General features: G+C 39.9%; 1 protein-coding gene across 2 annotated transcripts; it reads left to right on the top strand.

The window, feature by feature from the left end:
* The first annotated feature begins 1,116 nt into the window (after positions 1 to 1,116).
* ssrp1a (structure specific recognition protein 1a) lies at positions 1,117 to 11,990 on the top strand. Of its 2 annotated transcripts, XM_029512405.1 has the most exons (19): positions 1,117 to 1,187; positions 2,046 to 2,125; positions 2,887 to 3,072; positions 5,347 to 5,452; positions 5,603 to 5,796; positions 5,889 to 5,989; positions 6,258 to 6,387; positions 6,550 to 6,653; positions 6,908 to 7,036; positions 7,114 to 7,335; positions 7,893 to 7,965; positions 8,099 to 8,104; positions 9,513 to 9,645; positions 9,745 to 9,790; positions 9,889 to 10,021; positions 10,188 to 10,355; positions 10,840 to 10,931; positions 11,039 to 11,213; positions 11,471 to 11,990. In XM_029512405.1, exons 2-19 carry the CDS (start codon positions 2,072 to 2,074, stop codon positions 11,534 to 11,536), a joined length of 2,118 nt encoding a protein of 705 aa, XP_029368265.1. In that variant the 5' UTR covers positions 1,117 to 1,187; positions 2,046 to 2,071; the 3' UTR covers positions 11,537 to 11,990. The 2 variants fall into 2 exon arrangements, with proteins under 2 accessions (XP_029368265.1, XP_029368266.1); XM_029512406.1 differs by lacking the exon at positions 8,099 to 8,104.
* Positions 11,991 to 13,815: the final 1,825 nt, after the last annotated feature.

The following is a 13,815-nucleotide window of genomic DNA, read 5'->3' as shown; positions in this document are numbered from 1 at the left end:
TCCGTGTGTTTTTCTGTTCCTCCGAAATGGAGAGGATGAAGACATGTCTTGTCCTCCTCCACGGCTTTCCTTTCGTCTCCCTCCATTTCCTCTGGTTTTTAGTTTTTGCTGACACTGGGATTAAGAATATTCTTTTCTCACCTCCAGCTGTCACTCACTAAACTAACACATCGAGGTGCGCATTGCTGTTATGTTGGATCAATCTTATTCATCAAACAAAACAAAACAAAACAAAACAAAACAAACAAACAAACTTAAATAGCTTCTCCAAACTACTGTCCAGTCTGATACTCTGAAGCCTGTGAGTTTCATCATATTGAAATAAGAATGGATAAAGTGACCTGACTATGTGGGTTGACAGTATCCTCAAGGCTGGATCAGGAACTGGCCAAGAGAGGGGGCAGAGCTCCAGGGCCCCCAGGAGCTTCCCACTCACTGTACGTCAACTGCTATGTGCAAATCGAACTTTTCCTTTTGGGATCTGCGCTGCTAAACAGAACTTTAACAGACATGAAGAGTGCGACAAAATTATAAATGTTTTAAAAACATTTGTTTTAATTTAGTTTTTAGCCCATACGTTGATTTTTTTAGACAAATCTATAAAGTCAGATGACTGTTAGGCATATTCATGAAGAAAAATTACACCCACGCCAAGAATAGAATAAGGGACCTAAATATTTCTTTTATATATCAAGATATTTGATCCAGGACTTCTCACTGTCACAGCAAGTTTACTTTGTTTCAAAGGCTACACAATAAGGCTATTTACAGTGTGGTTGGGTGTGATTTAGTGAGCGCTCTGTAATCAGTAGGCTCCTGCTCTATGCAGCATTTCTCACATTAGAAATGAAAAGAATGAAACAATAACAGGAATGTTTATCAGAGATGGCACTGCCACCTAGTGGCGTTGATACGCCACTGCAGCGTGATCTGCTACGCTCGGACACAGCAACAACGTTATTTTTTTCAAGCAGAAATTACTAACATGAGTTTATGTGTAATTTAATTCACAGATATCACCATTTAAAACCGTTGGACATGTTTGTTTGGTTTTCCATTACATAGTTAAATGGATGAATGAAAAGAAGCGGAAGCAAATAGAAACGTCCCTGACTACTTCCTCTGACGTCACGCTAGCTCCCGATGCTACACGCGGGAAACTGGCGAAGCTGTTCAACACATCCACAGTAAGACGCGGACTGTCCATAATTTCTCTGTTATTAAGGTGTTTCTTTGGTTCATTTTTGAATAACAAGTGAGCACGCGTCGCCGGCGTGCTCTCTGTTGAGATATTTGGTTTTCTTAATGAACGCGGAGCACCGTTTGAGTTTCTCGCACCGGCCTTGCTCTGTTGGAGCGCTCGATTTGATGTGCGCTGCGGCGCGATTGGTCTTACGCTCTATTAAACAGAGGTCCCACTGCACCGCAGTGCTGTAAAAGAAGCGCACCCCGTCCAGCGTAGCTTAGCCTAGCTATTGCAGGTAGCATGGATGATAATAGAGATGCTTTCTGTTCATTACAAAGTGAGAGCTGAATGTGGGGGTTTCTAACTTCTAATGGACAGAGGAAACAACAGTTAAAGTCGTTATGTGGTCGCTGTTAGCTTGCTCTCAGCTCACAAAACTGGAAAATAACGCGGCCAAAAATGTGACTATCACGAAACAACAACTCTGGGTTATCATAGAAATATGATAGCATAGAGTATGATTCAACATATGGTTATATTTTGATAGTTTTCCCTGTCACTGCGTGTCTGGCTCCTTCATTTTAAACATAATGTTTTTTTTTTTATATCAAATATAGTTTTGAGTTTTCAATCTGTAATGTTACAGATTATAAAACAGGGATAGTTTGGCCACTGACTCCTGTCTTTGATCAGGGCCATTGATTAAGATAAGATAATGATAAAAGTCAGGTGCTCCTCTGTGTTGTCATGCCATGTTTTGTCACTGGTGGAGATTTCCATCCCTCAAATTGATGATGAACATCCCAGGCTTACTGTAACCTTTCTGGTTGATCAAATGTGTTTTTTTGTCTGCATGTAGCACATCAGTCATCGCCTGCCGTCGACATGGGAGACACACTGGAGTTCAACGAGATTTACCAGGAGGTGAAAGGCTCCTGGGTTAGTATCCTCATGAAAAGATGCATACGAAGGGAAAGTATTGGAAAGCAGTCCAGAATAAAATCAACCCTTAGGTTCAGATGCACTTTAAAAAGTACAAATAGTGATTCCACAAAATTGCAGTCTGACCTCATGATCCGTGAGGTGAATGTATGTTTAGTTATTGGATATATTTCTTGGATCTATTTAATCTTGGATATATCTGTCAATGACCACCAAAATATATATATGTTTACACTCACCTCGAGAAAGACTTTAAATTTGTGCCATTGATAGTGGCTGTAGTGTTACTCTGCACATTTGTTGATCAACTTTGTTAGTAAGTAGTAATGTTAGTAAATAATTAAAACACCACGCCATTAATTTGAAAAGGACAGTGTTTCTACTGTATAATAAGCCTGAAATGAGTAACCTGAATTGCAGGTTAGGACTAGCACCCCAGGATTAGATTGATTATTTAGATTTACAGATTGACTTTATGGCTGTGTAGTTCTGCACACACCTCTATGTGGAGCCTCAAAGTTTTCTTTATTGGTTTTGAGGCAAAACTGGTTGTGTATTGGAACTTCATTATTAGCAAAATAATCGTTACATTCTAAGAATGAACTATCTCAACAGAGCAATGACTAACAATGATAACTTTATGTTTAGATAGTTATAACAAGTGAATTTTTTGCAAAAAAAATAGAATAAAAATCTGTTTTTCTGGGGGAAAAACCCAACGACAATTGTTGTATCTCTTCTTTCTGCTCCCTCTGCAGAATGATGGGCGACTGCGTTTCAGCAAGCAAAATGTGGTTTATAAGAGCAGCAAGACAGGGAAGGTGGACAGCATCCCTGCTAGTGAGCTCAGCCTGGCCCAGTGGAGACGAGTGTGTTTAGGTCACGGCATCAAACTGGGCACCAGCGCAGGACACATCTACAAATATGATGGATTCAGGGACACAGTGAGTCTTTTCTATACAGACAAGACTAAGACTTGCTTTGGAAAACATTGGAATATTACAAATCGACATAACACCATGTGTTGTTTACCTTCATGTTTATATCAAAGGATGTAACATGAACAAAGGCACAGCTGATAAACAGGTTTCAATTCACATCTGACATTTTCACAGAAAAACACTTCCATTATGCCTAAAAGCCGCCACTTAGCATGTGTGCAAGTTGGTAACAAAAGTATGTGAATGAGCCAGTTCTTCTCTCCAAAGTTCCTAATGGGATTAATGAGGGAAACCAGCACAGGCATGTGTGTTCCATAAACAGTGTAATCATTGGCTCATGTGAGTCAGTGTTTATATCAATCCACTGAAACAATTTGGCTCTGAAGACGGACAAGAAAAAAATTGTGGTTGTGTTTGTTTTTTATCACTCCATATCCCCCACTTTCCCTCCACTGCTCTGAGTGTGTAGGGAATGTCAGCACGCAAGTGAAAGACTGCAATAGAGGAGCAGGTATCACCTGGCTGTGAGCGGCAGTGTCTCATGGGGTTAATCAGCTAATTTTTTTTGGAGATGGATCCCCCCATCTTGGAGCACAGGCCATGATGTCATTGTTTATTATCCCACAGCCAGTGTCAGTAATCTGGAGTTGGCTGGACATTTTGCTGCTGGCAAACTGAGTAGATGCTTTGATTTATCTGTTCTTCTGTATCGTCCCTGAGAAAGAGGCTGAATCTCTGCCAAAGGGGCTGACTGTTATGTCATTGTTCGCCTCACTTATGCATGTAATTTGTAATTGGCCTTGTATAACATCATTTATATTCCACATGTAGCACTGAATATCTTTTGCGGTTGCATTTTTTATTCTTTTACTAAACCGTTACATTAGGGTCAACCCCAAAATCTACAAACTGACTGAGTTTGTGGTGCAAACTAGTCCCTATTGTTCCAGTCACTGATAAATTTATAATTAGATATAAAATATCAAATGCTTGTTCTAGTGTCTAGGAAATTTCTTCTCCATATGATATTATTAAAAACCATGTTTCTACATTTTAAACTGTTGTGTAGATACAGGACTGACCTCACCGAAAAAATACTTCATCTGTAAATTGAGAAAATAAATTAGAGCTCGAACTGATTTAACATGCAATGAAAGAAATAAAGTCTAGATTGAAAAGTCAGGTATTTATTGGCTAGCTAATAAAATGCATGCACTAATACCCAGTCTCAGATAATTGGACAGATTTAGTGTTGTTTACTTACTGGGTTAGGGTTACTTAGATTTAGATTTTATGTTTATGTTTGAGGAGTTTTTCTTTTCTAGAATATAAAATATGCACATATTTGGAGAGAAAATAGTTTGACTGTTAGAGCATTGAGTCTGGTTAAATGAGTGGTTAAAGGCTGGGCTGAAATGGGGCTGAAAAATGAACTAACAACCGAGGGCAGGTGGTCATGTATGGAGAGTATGTTTGTGAGTGTCTGTGGTGGGCAGTGGGGATGGGGGTTGTGTTTATCAGGATTAAATGCGCTGAGCAACAACAACATCTGCCAAAAATATAATGAGCAGTAGAGAAACAATCAACAGCAGGTCTGATGAGGACACTGGGGATACACACACACACACACACACACACGTTTGCACATCTGGCCACACATGTTCTCTTGTCTAAACAATGCCTTAATCCTGGTTTAAAAACACACTGATGAACTTACTCTCTTCCCCTCTCTCACATACACGCATGCACGCACGCACACACGCACACACACACACAGACAGACTCTCCACTCTAATTGGCTATAATAACCTTATGGACAGGCAGATATCCAGGTGCATAAACTCTTTCCCACAGAGTCTCAGTTTCTACCCTGCACACACCACAATCATTTCCACATGTGTGTGTGCACTACCAGGACAGTGTCTGTTTGTGTGTGATTGACCATGTGTTTGTCACTGTGTGCAAGTGTGAGTCCTTTTCAGTTGTAAGCGAGCCTGCAGGATAAATAAACAGGCTGATTGTCAGGCCTGGTGTGCCTGGGAGGAGGACGGAGGGGGTGGATGGATTACATTCACCTCCAGTGTTCCCAAGAGGCTCAAGCAGCAGGCCCTGTTTTAACTGATTAACTAGCCCCCTTAACTCACTCCATTTGGAGAGTGCTTCACTAAGCTTTGGCCCATGCAGTGCCAGTGCATTTACTGCCTTACTTACTTTAAGTCTTTCTCTTTCAATTTTATCATTTCCCTCTGTGTCTTCTCACCTGTCAATCCTCACCAGGACTTTGAAAGGATCTCTGAGTTTTTCAAGGCTAACTACAAGGTGGAGCTGACAGAGAAGGACATGTGTGTGAAGGGCTGGAACTGGGGAACGGCCAAGTTCTCAGGTAATAATTCACTGAAAAACCAAAATGTTCGTAACTGGTTGGCCACTGATATGACTTGTCTTGTTACTTGGCTGATCTTGCAAAGTGTGTAATAAAAGAAGAAAAGCTAAGCTGCCAGTGTTATTTCCTCCCTTCCCTCTCCTGTCACAGGGCCACTGTTATCATTTGATATAAATGACAGCACAGCATTTGAGATCCCACTGTCCAACGTCTCACAGTGCGCCACAGGGAAGAATGAAGTTACTTTGGAGTTTCACCAGAATGACGATACTGAGGTGTCGCTCATGGAGGTTCGATTCTATGTCCCACCCAGTCAGGCTGATGAACGACAAGACCCTGTTGAGGTGAGAAAGACTGTTGCCATTCCTGTTCTACTTCTAGTTCTCTCTATCAATCTATGTTTATAAAGGTGCTAAAAGTGTCTCTTTTCCTGCAGGCATTTGCACAAAATGTACTATCAAAGGCTGATGTGATCCAGGCCACAGGAGATGCTGTGTGTATCTTCAAAGAGTTGCAGTGCCTTACTCCAAGAGGACGGTAAAGAAACGACACCAAACGCAGCCACTTAAAGATCATCTCAGTTGTCATAAATAGAAATGATATTATAATATAATATATTATAATATAGAAAATTAATCCACAAAAAATTAATATATTTATATGAAGCTCTGTGCACTTTCAAAGATTTCACACAGGTAATTAGACGTCTGAATAGGATGGTGTTAGTATTCAGTCCTGCTCTTTACACTGCTCACCTTCACTAAAAATGCAGCTGTACTCTTATTTAAAATTTTTTCACCTTCAGATATGACATCCGTATCTATCCAACCTTCCTTCACCTCCATGGTAAGACCTTTGACTACAAGATTCCCTACACCACTGTCCTCCGTCTCTTTCTGCTGCCACACAAGGACCAGAGGCAGATGTTCTTTGTGGTAAGCGAAGTGTTTATTTATTTATTTTTTTTTTTATCCCCCTTATTCTTCATGTGAAGTTTGTTCTCCAAATGAGCTTGGTGGGGTATGCTTCTTGTCCCTTTCCTTTTCAAAATCTTTTGACATTTGTCACCCTTTTTAATGTTTGTGTTGTCTTCATAGATCAGTCTGGATCCTCCCATCAAGCAGGGCCAGACACGTTATCACTTTCTGATTCTACTCTTCTCCAAGGAAGAGAACATCAATCTCACCCTCAACATGAGCGAGTGAGTACATGGCAGTAAACAGCATTATAACAGCAACGTAATACAAGTTTAAATCAGACTTTTCATGAGAATAAAGGAATGCATTTAAACAACTTCATGACAGCACAAGCAGTTCAGTCCAAACTGTGTGTATCCACCGGGAGGGACGCAAAGCTCTGGTTTATGTCTGTTACAAGAAAGTTTGCAAGCTTTGATGCTTGCAAAAACCAGAAAGTTGGATAGTAATTCTGCTCTTTCTTCTGTGTGTCTAACAGGGATGAGGTGGAGCGCCGTTTTGAGGGAAAACTCAGCAAGAACATGTCTGGATCACTTTATGAGATGGTCAGCAGGGTGATGAAGGCACTAGTCAACCGCAAGATCACTGTGCCTGGGAACTTCCAGGGGTAGGCTCCACATTATTTAAAGCCCATATTTGTCCACTTAAGTAAATCCAGTTTAACATGCTTCATTTCTTCCTCAGTCACTCTGGGGCTCAGTGCATCACCTGCTCCTACAAGGCATCCTCAGGACTTCTCTACCCTTTGGAAAGAGGCTTCATTTATGTCCACAAGCCACCTGTTCACCTGCGTTTTGAGGAGATCTCCTGCGTAAACTTTGCCAGAGGCACCACAACAACACGTTCCTTTGACTTTGAGATTGAGACCAAGCAGGGAAACCAGTACACGTTCAGTAGCATTGAGAGGTGGGGACACTGACTCTGGATTATCTGCCATTTCTTTGTTGTGTAACAATGAGGAGTAGGTCTATCATAAAAAAACAAAAAGTGTTTTTTCAAGCACATTAGTATCTTGGTTATCTGTATCTGCTGGCTTTGATCCCATTTGGGATATGAAATTTTAATGAATAGTAGAGGAACCTAATTATTCATACTTCCATATGGATTACTCTGAGATGACCCGGGATTCTGATCAGTGAGCATTTTTCTTTTCCATGATATCTGATCACTTTCTGTACATTTCCTATTAACAATTGAAAATTGACTCTGGGTTCTATCTGCCTGGTCAAGATTGAACAAAATAGAAACAAGAAACGACAAATTTTTTAGTGATTGTTCACTTATCATTTTGTATTGATTGCAATTCTATAAACAAATATGACAGCTGAAATGATACTTGCAGACATATTTGAACACACCTAAATTTGCATTCTTTAGCGTTGAGACACATGACAATTCATTCTGTTTGTAGACCTTGAATTTATCCTTATATTTCAAAATAACCTCTGTCTCCTTTTCTTTAGGGAAGAGTATGGCAAACTGTTTGACTTTGTTAACGCCAAGAAGCTCAACATAAAGAACAGAGGGTTCAAAGAGGTAACACTTTTGTCATACAAACATCTCCCAGTTTGTGAGCAAAGATATTGCACCAATTGTATCAGATTTATTCCATCCCAGATATTGATGCTTGTTACCCTTCTCCTCTGTGTCTGTCCTTGTACTCCTGTAGAAGAAGGTGGGTATGGTCACGGGCGTCAGGAGTGAATTAGGCACTTGTTTTTCTCAGTTTGGAGTGATTTCTGCTTGCATGGCGTGCTGCTGTGTGTGTCTTTTACTGAGAAATTTATCCAATGATCTTGACTTGGTTTGATGTTGCCAAAATGATTAGTGGTGAACTTAATAAATCTTGAGTGATTTATGACTAATCATGGGACATGGGAGAGAAAGTGTGAGTGATAGATCACTTTCAGAGTGAGCGAGCGAGCGAGTGTGTGTGTGCGTGCGTGCACGCACAGGCTTGTTTATTTGCATTATGCTGACTAATGTGTGGTCAGGGGGCTTCTGGTGTGCTTTAACATTCAACACAGCTGTCAGCATGAGGACTGCCGAACATCGGCAGTGCTGATTGCATTACCCATAATGCTGTCTGTTGACATATAGAAGTCCCCAGTCTGTTTGACAACACAGCTGAAGCACCAACTCAGTTTCACTGATAACAAGGGTATCTGTTGCTATGGTGACAGGGTTCGCAGAGCAGGTCAATGTAAACAATTCTTCTTTGTTGTTTTTTGTTTTATTTTTCCATATCCTGTTGGTGTTAAAATAAGTGTTGCTCTGACTTGCTGTTAGTCTTTCCTTTGACAGACACGGATACTGATGCGTAGAGAAGGAGGGGGAAGAAACTAGTTTGGATTTTTGTTTTTGGTCTGACATGACAACTGTCTGTCTCTGCAAGACTTTTAGTATTTTAGCAATGGTAGTTGGCTAAAGTGGATTATTTTAGATTGAGGTGGTGACTGACTTGACCACCCAACATAGTGTTGGTTACCACCAGTTCAGTCAGGCCAGAAACACACAAAGCTGTAATTAGAGTAGAGTCCTGGAGAAGAATGGCTTCATGCAAAGAAATATTAAGATTCTTCTTTCCTGTTCTGTGGCACTCTCCCAGATTTAAAAGATCCTATGTGTCGGTCTTAACTCTGAAGTTGATGATGAGAAAATGAGTTATTGACATTTTTGCTACTTAGTTAAATATTTCTATACTTCTTTAGTCAAATTGCTAAACTGGCTTACCTGTTTGAACAAATTTGCAGATCATCTGCTTTGTTTCACTGTTAATTAAATATTTTAGATTTTTAAATACATACTTGGACGCGTCCAATTTGAAATTTGGCTCTAAATTCTCAGTTTTCTCATGAGTCTGACCTTCTATAGACTAAATGATAAGTTCACAATGGGAATTTGCAGGCCTAATTATTTTATTTATTTCTTCAGGTGAGCTTTGCTGTCCATTCTTCAGTTTTCTTTTGCTTTTTTCTTTTCTTTTCCTTTCTTTTTTCTTTTTCTTTTTTTTTTTTTTTTTTTTTTTTTCTTTTCTTTTTTTTTTTTTTTTTTTTTTTTTTTGATCATGCATTTTCTTGCAGGGCATGAAGGGTAAGATTGACGAGTATAGTGACTCTGATGATGACCAGCACGATGCATACCTGGAGAGGATGAAAGCTGAGGGCAAAATCAGAGAGGAGGGCAACGATAGTGATGAATCAGACGGTGGAAGTGGTGAGTGACTGACTGTGAGAGATCTAACTAATAAAACTAATGAACTCAGAAGATTCTCAGGCTTGATTGTAAGCTTTTCTGTTCTGTTTCGCTCTGTAGATGAGTCATTTAACCCGGGAGAAGAAGATGATGACATTGCTGAAGAGTGAGTGGTATTTTCTTAAAATTTATTTCACCCTGATTTCTTTCACCCAGCTGAACCTTTTCAGATTTCCTGTTTCTGCTTCTACAACCTTCACACAGGTATGACAGCAATGCATCCGCAAGTGACAGCAGTGAAGAAGGGGATGAAAGTGAAAATGAAAGTGCAAAGAAAAAGAAGGCCAAGAAACCCAAAGTGGTGAAGGAGAAAAAAGAAAGGAAACCACGCAAAGAGGTGGGCGAGAACAAGGACAAACATTTGAGAATTTGGTAGAAAAAGGACCAAAAAGATTCAGGAAGCAATTTTCATTATTGCATGAAGATGTGTAGTGAATACAAACCTGTAAAACTGCACACAACGTGCACTTCTGATATCCTTCTCTTTTCTGTAATCTGAGTAGAAGAAGCAGAAAGACGCCGGTGGCCCTAAGAGGCCTATGAGTGCCTATATGCTGTGGCTGAACTCCAGTCGGGAGCGAATCAAGTCAGAAAATCCAGGAATCTCCATCACAGAGATCTCCAAGAAGGCCGGAGAGATGTGGAGACAGCTGGGCAAAGATGAAAAGGAGGTGAGGCATCACAACAAGGAAGAATATCAGTGTTATTCAGCTGTCGTCACACCAGATTCTGATATTTTAAAAGACTGACAGTTGAGAGGTTAAGCCTTTTTCTATGAGCCTCCCAATAAATTAAACAGTAAATTACGATTGTTGTCACTATACAATGATGGAAGGTAAATGGCCCTGTTTGGTCCTTTTGAAACTAGCCAAAGACGCTTGATGAGTTTGTCCAGTCATCCAAAAACAGACATGGGACATAGGACATCTGACATTTATATGTCAGAAGGAAGCCGACTGAGTACATAATACTCGAGATGGCAGTCAGTGAAGTCTCTTTGAGATGCTTGATGGGAGGGAGCAGTCCTTCAAAAAAAATCTCACATCTCACAAAAATTTAAATAATAAATTAATATAATAAATATAATAAAATAAATAATAATAAAATTCTATCTGCCCCACTCATTTCCCTCCTCTTCTTTGCTGCTTCATTTAGGAATGGGAAACAAAAGCAGGAGAGGCCAAGAGACAGTATGACAAAGCAAAGAAAGAGTACACAGAGAGCGGCGGAGGATCATCCTCTAAGAAGTAAGGGCCACAGCTAAAGCTTTTTTGTTTTGTTTTTTTATTATTATTATTTGTCCTGACACAAAGCTTCTAAAATCTATCCCAACATTTTACTAATTCTCCATTAGAGAGAGTAAAAAATCTGGAGGTAAGAAGGATGAGAAGAAGAGGAAGTCTGCTGGCGGAGACAAAGACAGGGAGCGGGCCGGAGGCAACGACAGCTTCAAGAGCCGCGAGTTCATCGAGACCAGTGAGGAGAGTTCATCAGACTCTGACCATAAGAGCAAGTCCAAGAGGAAGAAGGTAAATCCAGAGACGATAGATTTCTTTTTTATTGACACAGTGCAGCCCAAGCTGTATTCTCCTCAGGTCAGCGACGAAACTCAATTATTGATTTATACCCAATTAATCGCGGAATTGTTAGTTTTCTTATGTCTGCTTAATTTTTAGTTTATTGAAGTTTAAAACCAGAAAAATATTCATCAGATTGATGCATTCATTTTTAGTACACAGTATGCACAATTTCAGTTTTCCCCTCTGTTGATATTTTCTCAACTCAGGAATCAGATGATGATGAGGAGGAGGCTGTGTCCACACCTGCTAGCTCTGAGGAAGAGTCTGACTAAGCGCACACACACAAACACACCCATATTCAGCATAAACACAAACAAAGGACCAAGCATTTATATTCCTCACAGAGACAGACTGGCAGACAAATCAACAGGCTTGAGTTGTATTTTATTTTCCTCTGCAAGTTTTGTTTTTGAGGATGCAACTTCATCTTCTGACAGACTGACAGAAGCTTGTGGAGTAGCTGAGCATTTTGCCATTAATTAATGCTCTGTCAAATGGTGGTATACTGGTGTACCGTGTTGCCCATGACGATGGCTGTTATAGAGTTATAGCACTGAGGAGTTGAGTTTTTAGGTGATATTGAAAAGGCAAATGAAAAACCATTTTGTTGAGTAGAATATTGAAAAGCTGAAATTCTGTCGCTTTGGGTTTTGTTTTGCTTGTTTTTTCATGTCCTCCATTGTCATATTTTTGAGCTGAAATAAATAAATGAATCATTTTTAATAAATAGTTTTCGGTCATTTTGTCTTCGCAGCCATTTCTATAATTCTGTTGAGGGATAGTTCACAAAAGGAGCTTTAAATCCATTATAATGTTGGTTATATGGGCTTTCTGTGGGTTTTCTGTAGAACTTACTGATTGTAAAACCACGCAGTTGTTTTGACTGATTAGAAATCTTGGGACTTTTGGACATATACAAACGTGTGTATGAGTGAGTGTATTTGAGGGATGTTGTCATATGGATTGAAATATGTCTGTACACTTTGTTGAATCTATGCTGCGGGTTGTAGTAAAGTGGACAGTCAGTGTTTAGATTCACTAATGTTTGGTTGATGAAATTTTCACACAAACCATAAACATGTATCCCTGAGCATGTTCGCCCAGCCGTGGTTTCATTCACTGTGACATTTAAACAGTAACATACTTGCTCATTGTTAGTATTTTCCTCTTATGACTTGCTAATATTTCTAACATGGGGAAAAAAAATCTATACATTTGCAATTCAGTCACCAAGTAACTACTGAGGAAGATCATGTGATCTGACCTTTAGGATGTCTTGTCAGCTGTTTTATTGTGAAGGTTATGGGAGAATTTCACACCTCTCTACATTCATATGAGCTGTCATTTTTCTAACCTTTTGACCTCTGTCTACAGGAGCCCATTTATCAATTTCAATCTGATATGTAACTGCTAGAACCCACAAGTCTTGACTCCTTCGTCTCCTCCCGGAGTCCCCCCGAACTACACTACCAACCTTTCAAGGTGCAAAAGCTTTTGCTGTAGTCTTTCTCCGGATATTCCCATAGGACTGCTACCCACCCACCCACAGCCCCATTTAACCAGGCTGCGTGGTTTAGGAGTGTGTGTTATTGGGGGAGCTTAGATGGCTTCACTGGTGGATGTTAGAGAGACAGTGGTTTGAAACAGGAGGCAACGCAGTGGTTTATAAAAGGGTTGCTAAATTAGGGTTGGAAAAAGTGGTTTTTAAGAGCTGAATAAGCCCAGACATGTGGTTCAGTTGAGCAGTGTTGGTTTTGATGGTGAGGTACTCTTCCTGCTGCAGTAAAACTGACCCTTTTTCATGCTGACATTTGATTTGACCCCTGCAGTGACTTTTATTTTTGAAACATCCGCCATGCTGTTGTCCATGGATTGAGTGAAGTGCTAATGTCAACAGGTTAGCATGCTCACAATATTAATGGTAACCAGGTAAAATGATGGGCATGTTCAGCATCAGTAGACTACAGTTTGGCTGAGGCTCATGGGAATCTCATCAGATCTGAGGGTATTTGGTCAATAACCACTGAAGAAAACAAAAATTTGGACGTGATTGCAAAAACTAGGGCATCAGCAGAATGATGGTGCCATTATTAGAGCTGTATCACGGGCATTAGATATGATTGTTTTGGGACCATAAATGTACAAGTTATTGCAACTCTAGGATAAATTAAAACCCGTAACATAATTAAAAAATCATTGCAGTCTTTCAGTTATGTTTCAGTTAAAATCAAATAGACAGACTCACTATTTGTCTCTACTTATGATTTAGATGAAGCTCAGATAGCAATGAGAACAATTAAAAAAAAAAAACATCAGAGGGTTAATTTCCATTTTCCTTTCATACATAGATTTCTTCGCATTCATATTGATTTCCCCTTTAACGAAGACATCCATCTGAAGCCAATACATCTGCGGTTTATAGATGGTTTATAGATAGATAGCTTTTACAGTAGCCCTGGTCAGAGGAACGCTGACTGTGTCTTTGTGAGAAACTGTACAGTCACGTGTTGCCTCAAAGCTTGCGTGCTTCTTTGTATGTCCAAAGCTGGCA

The sequence above is a fragment of the Echeneis naucrates genome, chromosome 10 (genome assembly GCF_900963305.1).
Source record: "Echeneis naucrates chromosome 10, fEcheNa1.1, whole genome shotgun sequence".
NCBI lineage: Eukaryota > Metazoa > Chordata > Actinopteri > Carangiformes > Echeneidae > Echeneis > Echeneis naucrates.
This window is presented reverse-complemented; position numbering and strand designations above follow the sequence as displayed.

Bases quoted from the DNA above. Each gene is read 5' to 3' on its own strand.
- ssrp1a (XM_029512405.1), top strand. From the start codon at position 2,072: ATGGGAGACACACTGGAGTTCAACGAGATTTACCAGGAGGTGAAAGGC. The intron at 6,654-6,907 runs GTGAGTACATGG...TGTGTCTAACAG, and splicing joins CTCACCCTCAACATGAGCGA to GGATGAGGTGGAGCGCCGTT. The intron at 7,336-7,892 runs GTGGGGACACTG...CCTTTTCTTTAG, and splicing joins ACGTTCAGTAGCATTGAGAG to GGAAGAGTATGGCAAACTGT.